At 34.2% G+C, this 24,157-nt stretch overlaps 2 protein-coding genes and 4 non-coding genes across 6 annotated transcripts in view; 4 read left to right on the forward strand and 2 right to left on the reverse strand.

The window, feature by feature from the left end:
• Window positions 1-1,321, reverse strand: part of LOC132547136 (rho-associated protein kinase 2-like) — a 48,974-nt gene extending 47,653 nt beyond the window's left edge. Inside the window, exon 1 of the mRNA XM_060210891.1 lies at window positions 872-1,321. Coding sequence (XP_060066874.1) covers window positions 872-967 — 96 coding nt within the window. The 5' untranslated portion in view covers window positions 968-1,321. The remainder of the gene's footprint in view (window positions 1-871) is intronic.
• Window positions 1,322-2,977: 1,656 nt separating this feature from the next.
• LOC132547181 (U4 spliceosomal RNA) lies at window positions 2,978-3,116 on the forward strand. Its single transcript, XR_009554095.1, has one exon. It is a non-coding gene; the product is annotated as a U4 spliceosomal RNA (small nuclear RNA).
• A 1,324-nt stretch (window positions 3,117-4,440) lies between these two features.
• Window positions 4,441-4,579, forward strand: LOC132547183 (U4 spliceosomal RNA). Its single transcript, XR_009554097.1, has one exon. It is a non-coding gene; the product is annotated as a U4 spliceosomal RNA (small nuclear RNA).
• Window positions 4,580-5,757: 1,178 nt separating this feature from the next.
• On the forward strand, window positions 5,758-5,895 carry LOC132547184 (U4 spliceosomal RNA). The gene has a single exon (XR_009554098.1). It is a non-coding gene; the product is annotated as a U4 spliceosomal RNA (small nuclear RNA).
• Window positions 5,896-12,236: 6,341 nt separating this feature from the next.
• LOC132547182 (U4 spliceosomal RNA) lies at window positions 12,237-12,375 on the forward strand. Its single transcript, XR_009554096.1, has one exon. It is a non-coding gene; the product is annotated as a U4 spliceosomal RNA (small nuclear RNA).
• A 3,551-nt stretch (window positions 12,376-15,926) lies between these two features.
• Window positions 15,927-19,568, reverse strand: LOC132547180 (uncharacterized). Its single transcript, XM_060210941.1, has 6 exons — window positions 18,860-19,568; window positions 17,685-17,824; window positions 17,272-17,453; window positions 16,826-16,949; window positions 16,442-16,649; window positions 15,927-16,075 (listed from the first exon to the last, which is right to left on the reverse strand). Exons 1-6 carry the CDS (start codon window positions 19,566-19,568, stop codon window positions 15,927-15,929), a joined length of 1,512 nt encoding a protein of 503 aa, XP_060066924.1.
• Between the last annotated feature and the right edge of the window lie 4,589 nt (window positions 19,569-24,157).

Raw genomic sequence — 24,157 nt, forward strand, 5'->3', positions numbered from 1 at the left:
GGCTCCATCAAAATCCAGAATCTGATGTTGGTTTTATGAAGGATAACTTACTTCAAAATATACTATCTGCAGGTTATCAATTCCACCATGGTTCTGCAGCTAACTCTAGGCCAATTATTAATGCAGTACCACATGTCTTTAAGAAGTTTGATTTCAACAAAATTACTTGGGAAAAAAAGGAACTGATGTTTATGTCACCACAGGACCAACAGTCCAATCTGCAGTCAAGCATGGCAAGGGAGAACCATGAATCTCAGACAGGAAACTTTAATATCATGATGGGTACATTTTCATATTTTATGCTTGAACCTTTTCAATTCAACCTGTATCCAGCATTCTCTGCCCCCATTAACTGTCAAGTTTTTTTTTGGTTTTTTTTTGTAGATTTATGGTCCTATGAAGACAAAGATCACATTTTCACATGTGAGATTCCTGTTGCATGCATTATATGTTATTTCATAACTTAATTCATATGAGGATGACGTTACAGTAGCATGGGGTGGCATTATATAGGATTATGGAAAATATATTTATAGTAAGGACTTCACCGACTAATAACTGTTATAACATAACTGATAAATTAAATGGTGAAAACAATTGTGTGATACAATTAGTTGGTACAACCTGTAGCTTTATTTCAAATGCCAGCAAACAAAAATAGTAATTAAATGCTATGCATGTTAAGGGTCATTGATACAGCAGGTTGTTGTACTTTATGTATACATGTTGCAACTAATTTTGTTATTAAATAACTATACATAAAGTAGTCACAGTTATGCCAGACAGCATCAGCATATTAGTCTATGGTGATGACAAACTTGACAAAAATGTTGGTTTGACGTCTAGCCAACCGTGACCACAGACAACTTACCAATAGCCCGTTCACATTTAACTCGGAATTTGAGTCCACCAGCTTTTCCTCCACCTTTTGAAGCCTAATTCTATATTCTGGGTCAAACGATGCCATCTCTCTGACCTGTCCGTGTACGAGAGATGCTGACCGGATGTCCTGGTTTTGTATTCAGGATTCAATCAACTTATCCCTGATATTTTGACTGTCCAAGTTGTCATTTTGTCCTATCCGCATCGCGACATTATCCAATGTTCAACGGATGCATATTAATTAAACCTCTACATTCACTATTCCAATTGATCTTGTCTGGCTTAACTTGTTGTCACAACAATTATCGGGTTTAGAAACTCTATACAATCCAAATTCTCTCGGACATGGGGTTACAACTTCAACTGTCAACATCCAACGAATTTTTCACTTCCGTATATATGTGTATCTACTGCAACACAACAGTAACCCTCTCTATGAACACAATTTAGTGCAAAGTTACACGTGACCTTTGCTTTACGTTTAAACACCTTCCCCGGCAAAAATGTAACCTGGAAAGAATGAAGCACCTGTCTACAGTTTCAACCGCCATTAGTGTCCGGGCCAATATGGCTTCCAAACAGGTTTACCTCAATCGCAAATGATGTCGGATACATATCGGTCAGAAATCGAAGTTCATTGCGTATACCGGTACACGAATTGTCAATTTAGAGCTGTCATTCATCGGTAAACATATCTACGAGTCATGAATGATAACAAGAAGGACATACTTAGCCCGTGTTCATAGGGATATCGAGTATATATTTTTTAACTGCAACATTCGGTCGTGTGGATATAAGGTAGATTAAAATGAAAAGAGGGGAGGTAACTCGTACTAATGGAATGACATCACTCGTATTTTGTGAGCGTCTACTTTATATCAACCTTCGGATACCGTTTATATAAAATGCAAAGATATAAATGCGATCATTATTTAGCATTGGACCAACAGTGCTATGAAATATATATTCATTAAGAACATGTTTATTAAATATATTTATTATAGGAACTACATATGTTAATTACGTATCTTTAAAGTATTTCGAAAGTGGGCGTGGCATGTTTTGTGTTTTTTATTTTCTAAATAGCTCACAATTGAGTTATTTTTAGAGTCAACATTGTGCTGGTCATAGTAATAACAATTTGAAAAAAATAAATGTCTAAGAATAAAAGTTAAGAATTACACGAAATAATTACAGTGTATGTGATGACTCGTATCTTTAGTAATAACACGGATATATCTAAGTCAGCGATAGTATCTGATGGATTATAAGGGATTAATGTAAATTTCTGTAATTTAAGAAATATTGCAACATGACCCAATAAAGATATCCGTTACTATTGCAGACGTCATTGTTTTTTTAACTAATGTTTCCATCACGAGTGTCCGAATTTAAAAAATAGTATTGTTAAATACTTCAGCACATCATTAAATTCCATTATTTCTTTTATCTAATATTTGTTAAGTGCTTCTGAAAAAGATACAGGAGTATACAGCACATTTAATATAAATCTAGAATGACATGGTTGTAGTGTTTTTGTTTTAGCTAAGCGTGTTATACGACTCGCCAGTGATGTTCGTTCCCTAAACTGTTTAAATCTAGCAGGCGCGTATTATTATTATTATTATTAAATTGGTAAATCAAAAGAAATGTTAAAAAATATTTAGGGGTGTATTCACCTATACTTTAATAATTCAACAACTTAAGTTTGTTTCGGAAGAATTATTAATGATATGTATATACTGCAACCCGTGTAACTATTTACTGGAACGACAGTTAAAGGGAAATAAGTCAATGAAAATGATGTTGAAAAGATTTATCTACCCTTACTCAAATAAACGTATTGTAAACGTATGTGAATGTGCCGGTTTTGGAATTCTAAAACAATATTTCATTCAGAAAGCATTTATCTTTAAATAAGTAACAAAAACAAATGCTTGTAATTATTCATGAAATAAATAGAAACAATTCTGATATAAAAATATTCTTTAAAAAAAAAGTGATTTCGATTTAAAATTCTTTTATCATATTGTAACACACCCATTATAATATATCACACCTAATATATATAGGCCAGCCCTCATTCACTGTCTTCAGCTTTGCGCAGTGGCGGTACCATAGTCGATGAGGATTTTCCGAGACGTGGTTATTGCTAGTTGAAAACTATACCCAATACCCCGCACTGTGGCCTGAAATATGGCCGCAAGTGCAATTTTTGTTAGCTCCTACGGGAGCAAACTTATAAACAATGAAAATTAGATGATCTCGATCTCCTAAAACATGTGTGTTCACGTACGTTTCTTAATGAATTTTCAACTAAACAGCCTGTTTATAAGAATGATATCATTTTATGTAACTTTAACAACTTTAAGTCACTTCTTGATTTTGATTTAATAATCACTGTATTGCAGAAAATTAGTACAATAGGGTTGGGCACAAGTTTTACCAACTTATAAAGCCCTCTCCATTACATAGTTTATGCACCGATACTTAAACAACAAGCATTGTAACAATATGCATGTATATATATAATTATTTTTGATTGAAACAGAAGGGAATGACTGAAGAGAAGGAAGGAGGGTAGGTAAGGAGGGAATAAGGGAGTATATAGTACAAAGGAGGAAAGGTGGGGAATGCGGTTAACTCGTTCACATGCATTAATAATTTTTTAACAGCTCTAGCTAAAAGCGAGTTTTCAGATGAACTTAGCCTTACGTCGCCGTTTTAAAGAACTTGGTTCTTGGTTCTCAGTTCTTGGTTTAGATTGTTGTTTATTTGCCGTCACAAAGTATCACGAGAGAAATAATTTTGTCATTTCTAAAATAGAAATTATTTTATCGTGTATTAAACAGTCATACACTTTGTGTATTGGCTATTGAATATCTCATTTTTCTTTCTATATCTACAGTATTTTTCATTCCGAACCAATGCAGTTCTTGACCGCATTCGTTGATTGATTTTACTGACCATGGTGATTGTTGTCTCCATTTAGGGATTCGTCAGTTGTTTCATCTCCTCTCAATGTGATCGATTTATTTCTTCACAGAAACTGTCCTTTTCAAATATATTTTTTTATAAATTCCGTCACATTTATTTTTAGAGTTAATAATAAAAATGAAATTATCTCCCTTTCAGACCTGATTTGATTTCTCATGACCAGTTTGTGTTTTAGATACCTTGCACTTCTAGCAAAACAAAGTGGAAAATCGAAAAATAGAATTTTCGCCAAAACAAACTGAATAGAAAATATACAATTAAAGGGACATCAGCTGATAATTTTGTCGGAAAGAGTTATCTGTATACGTACTAACAACGTATTGTAAACACTAAAGTTTTGAATGAATTCTATAACATTGTTGTATTTAACACGTGTTCAAATGAAATTTGATAATCATGAAATATATATAATTACTGATTTAATCTACAGAAAAATATTCTTAACCATTGGTCATATCTTTGACAAATTGAAATGACAGAAAACAATTAAACATATCATTACACACCCATGATAATATATATAACATGATATATATAGACCAGCCTTGTGTTGTAATCTTTAGCTTTGCGCAGTGGCGGTACCATAGTCGATGAGGATTTTCCGAGACGTGGTTATTGCTAGTTGAAAACTATACCCAATACCCCGCACTGTGGCCTGAAATATGGCCGCAAGTGCAATTTTTGTTAGCTCCCACGGGAGCAAACATAAAACAATGAAAATTAGATGATCTCGATCTCCTAATAAATTTCTTCACGTCTGGAACCTTGAACGAATTAACAACCCAACTGTCTGTTTATAAGAATAATACCACTTATTGTAACTCCCCAAAAGAAATCCTTCTTGCATTCTTTTCTTTATAAAGTATAGATGTTACTGTACATGATGGTTCTAGGCCTTTTATCCCAACAGCATCTGGACGAATGTGGAACCCATTCCCCAAAGCAAATTTCAATACTTCCCTGACTTTAGCAGTACAACTTCAAAAAGAATATCTTATTTAAGCATATTTTTTAAAAATATCTTAATGATGCTGTATGTACAACTTTATGTCAGTTCTTGCTTAAGATGGTTGTTTGTTTGCTGTCACAAAGTATCGGCTATTACATGAGAGAAATAACCCAAAATATTGCCATGTTTAAAATAGAAATTATTTTATCGTGTATTAAACAGTCACACACCTAAAGTATTGGCTATTGAATATCTCATTTTTCTTTCTATATCTACAGTATTTTTCATTCCAAACCAATGCAGTTCTTGACCGCATTCGTTGATGGATTTTACTGACCATGGTGATTGTTGTCTCCATTTAGGGATTCTTCAGTTGTTTCATCTCCTCTCAATGTGATCGATTTATTTCTTCACAGAAACTGTCCTTTTCAAATATATTTTTTTATAAATTCCGTCACATTTATTTTTAGAATTAATAATAAAAATGAAATTATCTCCCATTCAGACCTGATTTGATTTCTCATGACCAGTTTCTGTTTTTAGATACCTTGCACTTCTAGCAAAACAAAGTGGAAAATCGAAAATAGAATTTTCGACAAAACAAACTGAATAGAAAGTATACAATTAAAGGGACATCAGCTGATAATTTTGTCGGAAAGAGTTATCTGTATACGTACCAACAACGTATTGTGAAAACTGAAATTTTGAATGAATTCTAAAATATTGTTATATTTAGCACGCGTTTAAAATAAATTTGATAATTATTAAAAAGCTATCATTACAGTCTTAATTAACAGATAAAATACTGAAACATTGGCCATATTTTTGACATAGGAATATTGGTAAAAAAAATATTTATCATATAATAACACACCCATGATAATATATATAACATGATATATATAGACCAGCCTTGTGTTGTAATCTTTAGCTTTGCGCAGTGGCGGTACCATAGTCGATGAGGATTTTCCGAGACGTGGTTATTGCTAGTTGAAAACTATACCCAATACCCCGCACTGTGGCCTGAAAATGGCCGCAAGTGCAATTTTTGTTAGCTCCTACGGGAGCAAACTTATAAACAATGAAAATTAGATGCTTTAGATAATAATATAAATAAGTTAATTTTACACATTAAAGGGACTGGAAATGACCCGTTCACTATAAGACGCATATCACATCATCAGAATGTGATCAGCTCAATGCTTTATATCAATTCATGACGCTACAGACACTGTGGTTTAATTAAAGAAAGCCAAAGAGAGAAACAGATTTTCAGATTTTGTATCGATCAGTTTAATAAGAAAATACTCTTGGCATCTAATCTATCGATCAGTGTAATCACTAGGTATCTAATCTATCGATCAGTGTAATCACTAGGTATCTAATCTATCGATCAGTGTAATCACTAGGCATCTAATCTATCGATCAGCGTAATCACTAGGTATCTAATCTATCGATCAGTGTAATCACTAGGCATCTAATCTATTGATCAGTGTAATCACTAGGTATCTAATCTATCGATCAGTGTAATCACTAGGCATCTAATCTATCGATCAGTGTAATCACTAGGTATCTAATCTATCGATCAGTGTAATCACTAGGGATCAGTGTAATCACTAGGTATCTAATCTATCGATCAGTGTAATCACTAGGTATCTAATCTATCGATCAGTGTAATCACTAGGCATCTAATCTATCGATCAGTGTAATCACTAGGTATCTAATCTATCGATCAGTGTAATCACTAGGCATCTAATCTATTGATCAGTGTAATCACTAGGTATCTAATCTATCGATCAGTGTAATCACTAGGCATCTAATCTATCGATCAGTGTAATCACTAGGTATCTAATCTATCGATCAGTGTAATCACTAGGTATCTAATCTATCGATCAGTGTAATCACTAGGTATCTAATCTATCGATCAGTGTAATCACTATGTAATCACTAGGTATCTAATCTATCGATCAGTGTAATCACTAGGTATCTAATCTATCGATCAGTGTAATCACTAGGTATCTAATCTATCGATCAGTGTAATCACTAGGTATCTAATCTATCGATCAGTGTAATCACTAGGTATCTAATCTATCGATCAGTGTAATCACTAGGTATCTAATCTATCGATCAGTGTAATCACTAGGTAATCACTAGGTATCTAATCTATCGATCGGTGTAATCACTAGGTATCTAATCTATCGATCAGTGTAATCACTAGGTATCTCATCTATCGATCAGTGTAATCACTAGGTAATCACTAGGTATCTAATCTATCGATGGGTGTAATCACCAGATATCTAATCTATCGATCAGTGTAATCACTAGGTATCTAATCTATCGATCAGTGTAATCACTAGGTATCTAATTTATCGATCAGTGTAATCACTAGGTATCTAATCTATCGATCAGTGTGATCACTAGGTATCTAATCTATCGATCGGTGTAATCTAATCTATCGATCAGTGTAATCACTAGGTATCTAATCTATCGATCAGTGTAATCACTAGGTATCTAATCTATCGATCGGTGTAATCACTAGGTATCTAATCTATCGATCGGTGTAATCACTAGGTAATCACTTGGTATCTTATCTATCGATCAGTGTAATCACTAGATATCTTATCTATCGACCAGTGTAATCACTAGGTATCTAATCTATCGATCGGTGTAATCACTAGGTATCTAATCTATCGATCAGTGTAATCACTAGGTATCTAATCTATCGATCAGTGTAATCACTAGGTATCTAATCTATCGATCAGTGTAATCACTAGGTATCTAATCTATCGATCGGTGTAATCACTAGGTATCTAATCTATCGATCAGTGTAATCACTAGGTAGCTAAGCTATCGATCAGTGTAATCACTAGGTATCTAATCTATCGATCAGTGTAATCACTAGGTATCTAATCTATCGATCAGTGTAATCACTAGGTAATCACTAGGTATCTAATCTATCGATCGGTGTAATCACTAGATATCTCATCTATCGATCAGTGTAATCACTAGGTATCTAATCTATCGATCAGTGTAATCACTAGGTAATCACTAGGTATCTAATCTATCGATCAGTGTAATCACTAGGTATCTCATCTATCGATCAGTGTAATCACTAGGTAATCACTAGGTATCTAATCTATCGATGGGTGTAATCACCAGATATCTAATCTATCGATCAGTGTAATCACTAGGTATCTAATCTATCGATCAGTGTAATCACTAGGTATCTAATCTATCGATCAGTGTAATCACTAGGTAATCACTAGGTATCTAATCTATCGACCAGTGTAATCACTAGGTATCTAATCTATCGATCAGTGTGATCACTAGGTATCTAATCTATCGATCAGTGTAATCACTAGGTATCTAATCTATCGATCAGTGTAATCACTAGGTAATCACTAGGTCGCTAAGCTATCGATCAGTGTAATCACTAGGTATCTAATCTATCGATGGGTGTAATCACCAGATATCTAATCTATCGATCAGTGTAATCACTAGGTATCTAATCTATCGATCAGTGTAATCACTAGGTATCTAATCTATCGATCAGTGTAATCACTAGGTATCTAATCTATCGATCAGTGTGTAATCACCAGTGTAATCACTAGGTATCTAATCTATCGATCAGTGTGATCACTAGGTATCTTATCTATCGATCAGTGTAATCACTAGGTATCTAATCTATCGATCAGTGTAATCACTAGGTAATCACTAGGTATCTAATCTATCGACCAGTGTAATCACTAGGTATCTAATCTATCGATCAGTGTATGTAATCACTAGTGTAATCACTAGGTATCTAATCTATCGATCAGTGTAATCACTAGGTATCTAATCTATCGATCAGTGTAATCACTAGGAATCTAATCTATCGATCAGAGTGATCACTAGGTATCTAATCTATCGATCAGTGTAATCACTAGGTATCTTATCTATCGATCAGTGTAATCACTAGGTAATCACTGGGTATCTAATCTATCGATCAGTGTAATCACTAGGTAATCACTAGGTATCTAATCTATCGATCAGTGTAATCACTAGGTATCTAATCTATCGATCAGTGTAATCACTAGGTATCTAATCTATCGATCAGTGTAATCACTAGGCATCTAATCTATCGATCAGTGTAATCACTAGGTAATCACTAGGTATCTAATCTATTGATCAGTGTAATCACTAGGTATCTGATCTATCGATCAGTGTGATCACTAGGTATCTAATCTATCGATCGGTGTAATCACTACGTATCTAATCTATCGATCAGTGTAATCACTAGGTAATCACTAGGTATCTAATCTATCGATCAGTGTAATCACTAGGTATCTCATCTATCGATCAGTGTAATCACTAGGTAGCTAATCTATCGATCAGTGTAATCACTAGGTATCTGATCTATCGATCAGTGTAATCACTAGGTATCTAATCTATCGATCAGTGTAATCAGGTACATGTAGAAACATCTTACTTTCCTTTTACTTCATAGGAGATACATGAAACTTGACTCGGTTTTTTTTTCATTTTCATTACATCTCGCCAGATAAAAGATAAGAGAGAAAATGGAGAAAATCCAAGACTCGTTTCGTTTCAATAATTTCCTATTAATAGATATTTCGTGAGATCCAGGATTTAAGTGCCTGCGAAGAAAAAGTCAGACAGTTCGATTTTAAAATTGATGATTCCGCCTTTGCCTAATGTTGATATCTGGATGTAACAACCAAAGCTATCAACCGAAGGCACAAGTTGGCCGATGGTCTATGAACCCATGGTGTAAGATGTACCGCTGGTGTCAGTTACAAACAATTGTTATCTTGTTGTATGAGGGTAATCCGTATTGCCTTTTCAGAAAGGTAACAAATCTCTCCCGGCGATTTTTACACTTGCATCCAATACAACCATGTACTATATATATCTTACTAGTTTATATGATTCAACAAGACTTGATGTTTTTCGACTTGCATAGAAATCATTTAAAGACTGAGAACATATTCTGATTGATTTTCAAAGCACAATTTTGACCCCATAGTTACTTCCCTTTGTTACTTTTTATCTATTAGTTGCATGGCATCATCCTGAATCTACCATCCCGCGCTTTTTTTTCCACTTTTAAGGACTTCGGCTGCGTTCAATCAATTAGCCAAGATCAGATGCTTCAAATTGCCATTTTTAGCTTACATACATTTAAAGAAGATTTAAAAGAAAATCAATCTCACTTTGAATTGGAATTTTTCGGAGTTCAATTGGCTTGGTCCATTTTTAAACAATTTAAACACATTTACCACACAACATGCTGGTTTTAAAAATATATATATAATAACTTTGTGTTTGAAATACATATCGATACCTTACTCAGTATATTACTTTAATCCTAACCTTTTCAATGAAGATTTGAAATATGAAAATAAAGACACGGCCAGAAATATCTATGCAGACGTACTCTTAATACTAAAAACTAATTCTATACATATGGACCCTTGAAAGCTTACTAAGTCATTCAAAATTTCTTGAAATTACATTTGTGCACTGATAAATGATACTTCAACACTCCAAAATCCTTCTCCTAGGAAGGATTCATCGACTAACAATTCCCATATATTTTTATTTCACCAATTTCTTTTGCATTATTAGACAGTGACACCACTCACAGAACAAATCATTTTTCTTCGATTAGGCGTTAGCACGAGATCCAGTGGGGTAGGGGAAGTAACTCGCATTGAAATTGTTATTTTTAATTTGACAGTTTGCAATCTTAGAGATTGAATTAAACTGCATCTGCAGCTGTTTCGTCTTTTTATTCGTCAGTGATGCTAAGGGCCTAAATTTTAAAGCCCAGTAGCTGACTACCATTTAAAAAAAATATTTCCATTTAATAGATAATTATAGAACAACTCAAGTACATCATGTATATTCTGAACAATGACACAATGCGAATGAATTAAAACGTGGCATGTAGGAGTCCACCTACAATCTCGAAGGTTGTACAAAAGACACACAAGTGAATTGCACATTTTGATAGAAAATTAAAGTTATATACAGAAGCTTCTAGAACTAAAATTTATTCAAGAGTGGTTTTTTTTCATTCCATTTTTTACCAATGTACAATTAATATCTTGCACAATTGAAGTATAGTTTACATCATAAAATGATATAAGATATGAAAACAGAGCATATATGTTACTTTGGATATATCATATTTAGTTAACCCGCCAATGTAATAATTTTACGTATATCTCACTAGTGTAATAAACACTAGAACGCTGTTTTCATCGGCCAGAAATTGATGGCGATGTTATGATATGGACAATGACGCAACAAAATGGCTACCTCTGTTAGATTATGTCCTCCACAATTTTAAAAATGTCAAGAAATTAACGTTCTGAGTTATGTGATAAGAATAATCGTAAATAAGTTTTCCTTTGATGTGAGAATTTAGGAAACTAGTCACGAACTTTAAATGTTTGCTCGCCAGGTTGCAAAACATGAAACTCGTTTCTTAAAATCTCATATGTAAATGAAACGAAACATCATTCCTGTACTAGATATATATTCCTTTTAGTCACACATTATTATCGTTTCCTCTACAAACAGTGGCGTGTTTTAGAGTATTTTTTTCACATTTTCACATGGTAATTGACTTGCAGTGTCGTTAAATTTGAATGACATAATCTTAACAACAGTTAAGTAAGTTGAATTACGCAGAAAATTAATGCCTCAGTGTTCATATATCTGCTATTTATGTTAATTAAAAAAACTATCTTAAAATGTCTTGCACCTCACATATAGGGTTATCAAAATATGTTTTCTTTCTGTATCTAAGGCATTTATATATAAGTAGGTTGCTACATTTGCGGACGGATTTCACTGCTCCAAGGTGATTGTCGGACTCTAGAGACTCACCTGCTATTACTGCATTTGAAGTTCTTTTTAGAGCGTCGCCCTTATTTTCAGAAATTAAAAAATATCATTCCAATTATCTCCCTTTCATCTTTTTAATTTGATTTCTCATGACCTGTTTGTGTTTTATATATCTTGCACTTTAATCAAAACATAAAAAAAATAATTTTTTTAAAAAGTTTTCGATCATGAAATGAATAGAAAATATACAATTAAAGGGACATCAGCTGATCATTTTGACAGAAAGAGTTATCTGTATACGTACCAACAACGTATCGTGAAGACTATAGTTTTGAATGAATTCTAAAACGTTGTTGTATTTAACACGTGTTCAAATGAAATTTGATAAATATGATATATATATAATTACTGATTTAATCTACAGCAAAAATCTGAAACAGAGGTTATATCTTTGACAAACTGAAATGACAAAAAACAATTATACATATCATTACACACCCATGATGATATATATAACATGATATATATAGGCCAGCCTTGTGTTGTAATCTTTAGCTTTGCGCAGTGGCGGTACCATAGTCGATGAGGATTTTCCGAGACGTGGTTATTGCTAGTTGAAAACTATACCCAATACCCCGCACTGTGGCCTGAAATATGGCCGCAAGTGCAATTTTTGTTAGCTCCTACGGGAGCAAACTTATAAACAATGAAAATTAGATGATCTCGATCTCCTAATAACGTTGCTTCAGTTTAAGGAAAACACAACTTTACAACCCAACTGTACATACATGTATATAAAAATATTATCAAGTTTGGAAAAATCTACCCTGAAGGTATATTTTTATACTGCATTCTTTATTAAGACAAAGTTGTACTTTAAATGTTTATTCCGGACCTTTTATTCAACAAACCTGTGACAAATCCAAAAATTTTAATCTCGTCCCGTTTCACATTATAATCTCCAACAAACCCCTTAAATAGAGAATATGGTGACACACTATTTGTGATCTTTAACACGCAGATATGACTATGTTCACACACTCTGCTGTTTTGATATTGTTACGACCCATTTGTACGAAATCAGTTGAAGTCGACTCGCCTTCCAAATTTCTATTCTGAGGAGCTGCAGGCCTCGATCACTATATATACTGTTCTGGTTTAAGCCGTGAAGTTGAAAATATATTGCAAACACTTGTAACCCTGGTAAATACTAGCCGCAATATACCACTCGACCAGAAAGAATTTCTCTTTAGCTTGATTGATATTTCAAAATATTTCCCAGTCACCTCTGCAAAATATATGTAGTGGTTATGCCATCTAGCTTTTCACGTCCGTTCTGGGAATCAAACCGCGGACACCTACATGAAAGGCAAGTGCGTTACTGCTTCGCCACCCGACCACCCGCTGATGAATACATTCAAAGTGTCAGATTTCAGAATAGTTTTAAAAGAAAAAATGACATATATCTGTTTTGTTCTTGGAAATAAGAATTATTTATAATAATCCTATTATAATCCTTGCTAGGTTATCATGGAGACAGGACTGAAGCCGGATAAGTGACGATAAGTCCAAAAATATATAATCATAAAATTAATAGACACGACTTTTTCTAAACGTTAGAAACGTTAGCATAAAGGACAACTGGAAAAGCCTATAAAGGCCTTCCCCATACATACGAGTATAGACTTTGGTCGATTTGATGAGGTATGAGTTGAGTTGCTCTTGAGATATCTGTTCATTTTCTCAAGAACAATTCGGTTTATCATCAGACATGTTGTTTAAATATTACGAACAAATTCGGTTATGAAGTTACTAGAACTGGTGGAAGTCGAATGGATTTAGTTCAAAAATATTGTCCAACATTTTGAATTTCAGGATCATAAAAAATAGATTTTAATGATTGATTTTGTTACTATTTTTTAGAAATAAAGAACATTCTTCGGCAGCACCGCGGAAGAATTAACATTTCGGTTGTCTCCATTTCAAACTGGGCAGAAGCAACCTTCCTAAATTGCCACGGAGATTGTTGCTATCCTCCTGATGTACCCATGGTTTCAAGAATTAAGTCCACAGACAGTTCTGTAGCAGATACTTCTAGTGGGCGCTATTGTTCGAGATTCTCATTTTCTGACAGTTGAAGGATAAAAAAGTTACTGCTTGCCATTTTGTAGCAAACATTTGCAAGGTCTCGTGGAGATATCAAAACATTGAAAACAAATCGGTTCTGCTAAAAAATTACCTTAGTGTCATATCTGGTCTATTGATGATTATGAGCGCTATTATTTTTCTTCGTCAATCTATGATATGCGAATCTGGAGCAATTGTTTTACATTTATTTAGCCTGAAGCTTAGCAACAAATACGTGTAATGGTTCTCTCCCTTCACTAAATATGTAAAGGACGTATTGATATGTCCAGATCAATGCGAAACAGGCTAAATTTGATTGTTTCAACTTGAGTAAAATTTGACATATTGTAAAAAGAAAAGTTGCAACAATTATGTAATTTTATTCATTTATTATCTAGTAATTTAATGCAAAGTGACCGAAATTAATAGATAATGATATAGTAAGTCATGCAATTGCAGACCATCAAGGCACGAAATATTTGTCAGTCTGTTGTAATTAACATGAATTTAGAATTGTAAAAAAAAACGATACAAGAACACTTACGATGTATACACATAGGTTTACACAAAAACAACGTAGTTTACACAAATTATTATTATAAAAAATGAAGGTGATGTATTGTGTTAGACACGATAGGGACAATGGTGAACATGATATACATAAAATGTTTTGCCTAGAAGTTTCCAATTCCTATTACATGTACATTGTGAATACACTATAACGATTTCACTTTTGAATCGAGCTTACTTAACAAAATCATAAATCTTAAATGAAACGGAATTGAATCTTTCTTCATATACAGTCAAGAATTTTTTGTGTTTTTTTCCAAGCTACTGAGATAATAAAATGTAAAAACTATGATTCTGAATCAGCTGTCTCGCTGAAAACAATATTGAAGGATTTAAAAAAATTAGATATGATAATAGTGTACTTAATGAGTAAATTCTAAACAATCATTTTTTTATCCGTAAACTAAAATGAAAAGTTCACTGTGAACAATTTCAGAATCCATAGTTATAATTCAGTATACCTCAGCATGTAATATATTTTTTATAAACATAACAAACGCGGTTTACATGCTAGTTGCATTATCATTCTAAAACGTCCAGGCGTTACACGATACCGTAACTAGCAGTGCCAAACTACAATGTAGTATAATCTAAAGCCTCCAATACGGTTTCACAAGTCGAGTTTTAAAATATCGAAACCAATACCATGCTTTACCTCTGATTGAAGCTTTCGTTCTACCTTGTAATATTGATTCTTACATTGCTCTGAAAGTCTTTCAATCTACGTACGTACCCTGAAAAGTTCTACCCTAAGACGTATCTTCTTAAGATGCTTTGTGACAGTCTTCATTTGACCCTGCATAGAATCTTCCTAATTTATTTAATGTACATTTCATATTTTAAAGATGTTTCTCGTGAGATATTATAGGATAACTTGTCGCCCTACCATTGAAATATTATTTACCTGCCTATATCAAACTAGCACTTTTAAAGCCACGAAAATGCTTTTTGCCATCTGGTTAACACGATTTGCTTCATAAAATTTATAGGTTATTTTTGTTTGTTTGTTTTTAAATGACGACCTACCTATCCAAACCATTTAACAGCCCTAACCAAAACACACATTTTATACCTGCTATATGAACAATAATAAAGCAACAAAGTTTACCGACACAGCATCAGTACAAAATTAAAGCGACACTAACATATAAGCACGAAAATGAAAGTTCTGAAAAACTGAATATTGCTGATATTAACTGGAGAAACCGAAAATTTGGCGGGTTCTGATTTAAATAAATTAAATCAATTGAAATAGCGTTACTTTTATCCTTATTCAAGTCGAGACATAATGTGTAAGTTTAATTCATTGTGTAAAGCATGGATATTTCCTGATAAACAAGGCCACATGTAAAAAAATATGCAATATCTAGATTTTTTTCAACTGGCAATTTGTTGAAATAATGACATGATTTTGTCATTTCAGTTACTAAGTTGTCACATGTATATACACACAACAGAAACATCATAAAGATGAACAAATCAACACATCTGTGTACGTGGTATATTGTTGAACGCACGCTTTCCACAATTCGGAATGCCTCTGTATTTACTTTTTGCCGTTATTTCCGAGGAATCCGAACGCGTTGTTACCCGTTCCCTGAGGGTTTGGAGAAGGAGCGGGAGTACCTGCGTCGCTCTGTGAGTTAAAGTTGAACCCAGATCCTTGACTCCCCGTGTTTCCGAAAGTATTGGCACCTACAAAATTCAGAAAAAAGGATTCTTTATATTTTTGTGAACTGATACAAAGTTGAACACGAAAGCCAGAAAGCCACTCGTCTAAAAATAATCAAGGGGAAAATTCAATTGTGAAAAGGTGATTAATTATCTATTTACCACCTGCACAGTTGTGTTTCATAAGCACAAATAAAAACAAATACCGGAAACCCACTCTGTTACAGAATGAAATTGGAGAACTTTTGCAAATTATCATTAAATTAGGAGCCTTACATTCTCTAAGTCAGAGTGCAAATGTAAAAGCATGGTGGAGAAACCACTCTAAAACTTCTATCAATAGGTGTTCAGAATTACTTAACTTCATTATCTCTGGTGCATATTACATACCTGCAGCACCGTTAGACATGCCAAAATTGGACTGTAGACCTGCCCCTCCACCGTTCAGCGACATCAACTCCGCTTCCGTGTATGGGTTGTTCCAGTTAGCAGGTCCCGAGCGTGCGATGGTACAGCAGGCGATGGGTGTCCTGGCGTTACCATTTTGTAGGCTGTCCACATTGGTACCGAAACCCTCATCATCTCGCTCGTATTTAATCTGTTAACACCAATAGAAAAGTTAGAGAGTATCCTAAGATCGATTGACAAATAGTTTATCATATCATATCGTATCTTTTCATTATATATAACATCTTGTTGATAACATATTAATAAAAATATCATTAACAGATTATATATATATGTTTTAAATGAAGAATTAGTCGTTAAACTTACCACTAAAGAACGTCCTACAACACTGGTTGGTCCCTGAAGGGAAATAACTCCATCACGGAACTGGGTGGACGTCACCCCCTGCGGGGACTGGAGCATGTTTCCAAGATCACCGACGTGTCTCAAGCTAGAAAATATCAAACAAATCAAATCGAATTTGTGAACAAATAGTTTGTTTACGGTATGTATTTGATTGGATCTACTGATAAAATTAAAATGTGTTCTGTTTCTTTGGACTGCTGCCGTTTCATGTAATTCAAAATCGTGAAAAAATGTATCAATAAATGATGTTATGTAATTGTTATCAATTAATTACGTTAGTTGTTTGGTACGGAATCGGCGAAAGGACATGTCGGTAATGCACCATTAAACGTTTGGTTATCACTTAGTTTAGCATAAACGGCATCGATCGGGGGGGGGGGGGGGGGGAGACAGAAAGGAAAACTTACAAGGCGAAGGTGTTCCTTCCGCCATGCCTTGTCTGAGCAGGATTAAGATGAGGTCCGACACGCGAACATTTAGTTCCAGTATCTCCAAATTCATGGATATGGATCCCCCTTTGTGTGTCTACAGGAGAGGTAGGCAAACCCCAAACCTGGATACGGATGTCCACTGGGAAATCTCCAAATACCTACAATATATATATATATATATACTCCGTTTGAAAATGTATCATCAAAATCGGCGAAATATAAAGAAAAAAGGTGTCACCATGACCGACAAAGAAATTGCTGCGTATCATATCAACAAATTGTAGTTTTTAAAAGAAACGTCAAATAATCGTATCATATAAATAAGGATAGTCAAATGGATGCCGGGAAAATAATTCACATTTATATTTTGGTTATCCAAATGTACTTACAAATTGTCTGAAGTCAGCTCTACCAGCAATTTTAGTTTCCGAAGAATTAAACCGACATGTAGCATATCGGTAGTTCATAGGGTTCTGAGATAAACTCATAAACAGCTGACCTCCCAAAGAAAACTGACCACCAGGTCCGCCTGAAAAAATAATTGAGACTAATGTTAATCGTTTATTACACTCCATCACGGTCACCTTATACTGAGAACTGATAGCTCAATGAAAACGTTCTCCCGGAAACATATCGATGTATATTTTCATAAATTATACTGACACTTCCACGTCTCTTATCTTTTTTATTACTCTTTCGGAATATGTGAAAACACATCTCATTGATATTCAAACTACATTTCTAGGATAACTTGGAAATGAAGACTAGAAACGTCTCATTGAATAGAAAGCTATTCCGTGTGATTTTCATGGTGTTTTTTGTTAATACAGCTTACAATTATGTAACCAAGTTAAGTATAAATTGATTACCTCCACATTTGATGGTTTTATACCGCTTATATTCTGCTTTTTAGAGTAATTGTTTTAATGCCAAAACTATGTTGACTGATTGTATTAATTTGATTAATTTACCGTCGCTGATATGTTTATTTTGTGTCATTTTCTGAAAGCATACTTTATTAGCGATTATTTAATTCCATGTGAAAACGAATGTTATAGATTAAGTTGTAAAATTACTTCAAATTGAATACAAATTTGTATATCATAAGTTGCATTTAGTGGGCAGCATATGATTTAACCTAATATTATCTGAATGAAACAGCAAGGCAACAATGAAACGTTTTCGCTTGATTTACTCAAACTCCTCATTTGTTTACTTTTAAGATCCTGGGTGAACAGGTTGGTATACAATCCAAGAAGGATGGGAGGAAATCAGAGTACCCAGGGAAACCCTAAGTGGTCGGGTAGGTGACCCCTACCTTTTCACATCCGTGCCCGGAATTGATCCCCGGGCGCCTTGGTGAAAGGCGAGAGTATTATTACTGTGCCACCCAACCACCTGCATGTCATCAAACAATTATCAAAATTATAAAAAAAAATGTATTATAACAGTTTATGTTAGTTGGTTTTGAGACATAATTTTGTTTCTATATCTTTTTGATGAACTATGTTTAGATTATACTTTTTTACTATTTAATACCTTAACGAAGTTTGGTAGAAAATACCTTGTTCGGGGCCTTGAACTGGTCCCGGAGCCCCTGGTCCAATGCCGAAAGGACCTCCCATTCCAAAATTATTCCCAGGAATGAAAGGATTTCCAAACTGATTTCCAAGTGTGTTAAAGCCTCCAATTGGGTTTTGAAAACCTACTACATTACTTTGAAAGTTAAACGGTGGTTGTGTATTTGGTCCAGCGAAAGTAGGAATTCCTCCGGGTTGTCCGAACTGGTTTCCCTGGAATGTATTAGGAAATTGTCCTTGTTGGTTGTTAGGGAACGTTCCTTGTTGGTTGTTTGGAAACGTTCCTTGTTGATTGTTTTGGAACGTTCCTTGTTGGTTGTTAGGGAACGTTCCTTGTTGATTGTTTTGGAACGTTCCTTGTTGGTTGTTAGGGAACGTTCCTTGTTGGTTGTTTGGAAACGTTCCTTGTTGATTGTTTTGAAACGTTCCTTGTTGATTGTTTGGAAACGTTCCTTGTTGCGTTCCTCCTTGTGGCGTCTGGTTGTTTGCTAACGTTCCCTGATTATTATTTGTAGGCACTTGATTGTTACCCGCAAAAGGTTGTCCATTGCCTACAAACTGACCAGCAGCAACAGGTGCAAACTGGCCATTATTCTGTTGTCCAAATTGTTGATTCGGAAACTGTTGTCCATTTGAATATTTCAATATCAACACAAGACAGAGATAAAAGTAAATCACAGTTTTTCGTTCCATTTTCAGTTTTTTTTCGTATATCACAATTTTCTTTGGATAGTTCGTATACAATCGGTTCCAGTTCTAGAACGTCCTCTCTGCGTTAAATATCAATCCCCCAGTAATGAAATACAAGGAAAGATCGTCCGTCATTAGGTTGCATGAGCCAATCAAAAACGTCGGTTCTTGTCACATGTTTTTTTCATCTCCGTCACTATGGTATGACGTATGTATGTTATGTAGGAAGTGTCAGTATGTTGACTGCTTCCGCATTTTACTCCACGCTCCGGGCCACGTGGAATTTTGATTTTGGAATGTAGAGTATTTCGTATAAAGTATTATTTACTTCAAGTTCTTTATACTTTGATTTCATTATGCGAGTTTTGTTTCAATGAATCTGTTTTATCATTACATTGTATGTCATAATGTTGATGTTTGTCACTAAGACAAGTAAACAATTAATTAACATGAAGTAAATTTATACCGTTGCCATTTGTGATAACAATGTCACAACTTCTCATTCAATTTTTCCATACAAAAAGTATCTGTATGTTATCAAGAAAGGGCAATGCCAAGCATATCTGTACCTGTTCAATGTAGTTAACTCTGTGTAGTCGACTTTAAACTCACTGACAGACTCATCGTTGTGGATTCTAAGATGTACAGTAAATACATTCCAGAATTCCGGACATGTGTCCGAATTTAGTCATAACTTTTGATCTTTGATGGATCAGTGCTAAGAAAAGTATGTCTACATGTACATGTACTTTACTGACAATTTATCATCCTTCTTAATGTATCTGTACGGAAAGAAATTACGGACCATCGGTGTCAAGTAATGTACCTAAGTCGATATTATTATTATTTTTTAATTTGTTTTTCGTTGTGTGTGGAGAGGGGGTGTAACAACTTCTACATTCAACAACAAAAATGAAGATACACAAGTGTGTTTCACTTTTAGGTGATTTTTACCTTTCGGTGAAACTTGAAGTTAGATACAGTAGAGCCAAACAAGGAATCATACTGCATACTACGAGTGAATGATGTTAATCTCTTAATTATGAAATCGGCTAGGCGACTTAACCGTCAAAATGTCAAAATACAGCAGTAAGCGTGCACTAAAGAAAAATTCCGAAATATATCAGTATATGCATTGCGTTTTGAACGTCAAGCAATTCATCGGGCACTCATATTTAATCAATTACTAGTATAGGGTAATATTAATTTCATGTATGTTGATGTTACGTGAAAGCTACTTCTTGTCACAGTTGTACCTTGATTTTATCAATGGGCGAGCCAGTACTCTTAGTCGCCTTAAGGTATTACAAGCTTTACGAGCAAAGTCTGATTACAGATGCCGATATATCCCTGTTAGAGTGTAAACATACACACGGAAGTGATAATTTCCTTTCTTCCCGCGGGCATGCGCATTTTCGTGTCACCTCGTGTTACCGTTCGATGCATCACTTTTGACAAGTTGGGGTACCGTAACTCTGATTCGATAAAACTGACTACCTCTCTGACGAATTACTGACAAATTCATGCCAACGTCACAGGTCGCGACATAACTTTGACATATGTATTAACTGACACTGAAACAAACTGACTAGAACTTCTTCATGTATGATCCTTGCCCGTCTTCGGATGGGTCATACATACCTTACACAATCCTTGGTGCATAGGATGTGATGAGCCATTCACCGTTCAGTTCAGTTCAGTTTAAACCGTTTAACATTTTTTATTGGTCTGCAGTGACCTTCTGTCTACTCGAGAACGTTTTTATCGTAACAATACATGTCTAAAATCCTTTTTGAAACTGTTGGGCTTTGAAAATTTCTTCATTACCTGAAAGATGTTGGTCTTTATAATAGACTTTGACGCACCATTTTAACATTTTGTGTTAACATACCCATTTAAGATTTGTAACATTTGTCTTTTACCTTTTGGTTTGTTCAATGTTAATTCCTTTTGGATCGCTGTGTGTTTTACCGTTTAATGGCCCTTTATGGCCTTTATGTGTTGACGGGCCGTTAAGAATGTATTAATAATAATAATAATGATAATAATAATCATCATATTTGACGAGAAAAATAAAGTTATAAAATGTGACAATTTTCAAGAGAAATTATTACAAGCAATAAAGTTTTGAACTTTACGAAAATTCTTCAATCTTTAAAATGAAACCTTAAAAACGTACTAAAAGCGATTTAGTTATGGTCGAAATCTACAGATCAATTCAACCTGTTTCAATATTAATCCCTAGTTTACAAGGTCGATGTTATGTCTAAAAATTGTCGGTATACAACTAGTACTGTCTCCTCTAGCGAAGAGTAAGTAAGGATTACACCTAAAATTATTTACAGTAATCAATATTAATATATTAACTTATCTTTATAACTGTTACTTATCGACAATTAAAACGACTAATAGACACACTTATTTGTTTATGAAAATTCCGCCATACCTAGTAGAAGCACAAAAACATAAATCTGGTACTGAAAAATCAAATATTTTCATGGGGCTCAAGTTTTGTGTTTTTCACATTTTCGTGGACATTTGATATGGTGAATAAATATCTATATATTTACATTTTAACAGTTCATTGACATATGATCATGAATTTGGGGTTTTAGAGTATCCAAGAAAATTAGTAATTTTACAGTAATCTGGAATAATAATATCCCACAATCTCTTTTTCGACTTTATAAATTTGTTGTTCTATACTATCTATAGATCGATGTTAGAAAAACATAGAAATAAAGACATAACTAAAGGAAAGTGTTTATTTATTTCATTCAAAATTACCATACATTCTATAAATGACATATATTGAGCAAATCTCGGCGAAAATCAAAACAGTGGCAACAATTCCTGTACAAAGAGCAATCTGGCAAGGTGAAATATACCTTCCATTTCTTATGCACAAATCAAATAGGTCTAACAAAAGATTTATACAAAATTTTGGCCGACTGTCATAAAGCCTCGACTATATATCAAACTGCATGTAGTATATCTTACTATCAGAATAAAAGATTAACGAAAATGTCTTCAGTAAACCATCATCCAAGTTCACTAACGGATCTGGAAAAATCTTGGACGTGGAATGATCTAATTTTCACAAAAATATTTTGAAATGGTCGGCAACAATTTGTTCAAATTTGTATAGACATTTTTCATCCGAAGTTACTTTATTGTATTTACATTGTATGGTGTTATAACTACTTGTTATCACAGTTAGCCCATGAAATAGCCATCAGGTTTATAAAAGATACGAAAGTTGATTGTGAGGAAACAATATGTGAACGCTAATGAAAATGCTGGACACAAAATTTCTGCGATAGGCCATTTTTTACTACGGTTTTTTTTCAATTCAGGAAATGTAATGAAATTAGTATTCAATGGACCTATTCGATAACACGTGCCTTTCAAACTATTTGTCACGTTTTCCATAGTAAAATATCTTTGAAGTGTAAAAACAGGTAAATTCATTCGCATATTTCAAATATGATATGATGCATTTCGTGTTATAAATACATGTACGATAAACAATGGTAGTAGCATGACTATTTATTACTGCACTTAACTGGTAATACAGGCGGCTGATAGAAGTATGAAATAAGCTTGTTCTTTGGCATACAATTATAATCTGGCACAACATAAACCACTAGGCGTTCAGAGTAGTACTGATCATTCTAGACGATAGGTCAATTTACAATTATCCTTTTATTGTGACACCTCGTGAGCGAAAAAGTCATCTTATTTCAATAACACTGAAGAACGTGATATCCAAGTATATGGGTATTCTCTTGACTTGGCCAGCAATGGGGAACACTTTTTGTAGTTTCTTGTTTAAGAAAGTGCCAAACATTCCCGATTGCATAAAACATCCGATTCAGTCAATTCGGATGTTCGTGTTTTAGAGTACAGGGGTCAACATCACGGTGACTGCAAACTGATTCAAAACTATCACTCACGCGTATCGAATTATTTTTTACCTATCTTGTGACACCATGTCTTAATAGACGCGAATTGTCTGTCAGGGGGTTAATAGTTTTATGGGCCAGCACCTTATTCCATGAATATTATTAAATATGTTAATCCTCACAAATAACACAAAATGAGTTGGCCCCATTAACAGGCTTTTTAAACAAAATTTAAAGGGAGTGCTAGCTTTGTCCGGAATACTGTAAACCTACATAATTTGGCACCTTCAAATTTTAGAGCATTATCACTTTTCTGGGTAAATTGCATTGATGAATTTGCTATACAGAAACAACAATTGCCCTATCAAATCTAAGCGCTATACCGTGTGCGTCACAGCGCTAAACTAAGACTACCGCAAATATATGCAGGTTTACATTACAGCATGCCTATTTTAAATTTTGAGCCACGGTAGCTTAACACTGTATACAGAATATGATCTCATTAATGTGTCGATCAAAAAATTGTCTCACACTTCAGGAACTGATTAAAAAAAAACATTTACACACGGTCAGCTTAAGTACAAACAATGAGAGAGTGGAGACAGTAAGGTGTCCTTTACAGTAATCCTAGTCATAATGTCAGTGGCTTTCAATGGGTTTTTGGCGATAAGACAAAATCGACATACC

This window comes from Ylistrum balloti, unplaced genomic scaffold, assembly GCF_031769215.1.
Source record: "Ylistrum balloti isolate Yb309-2 unplaced genomic scaffold, AGI_CSIRO_Ybal_v1 Utg369936, whole genome shotgun sequence".
Lineage (NCBI taxonomy): Eukaryota > Metazoa > Mollusca > Bivalvia > Pectinida > Pectinidae > Ylistrum > Ylistrum balloti.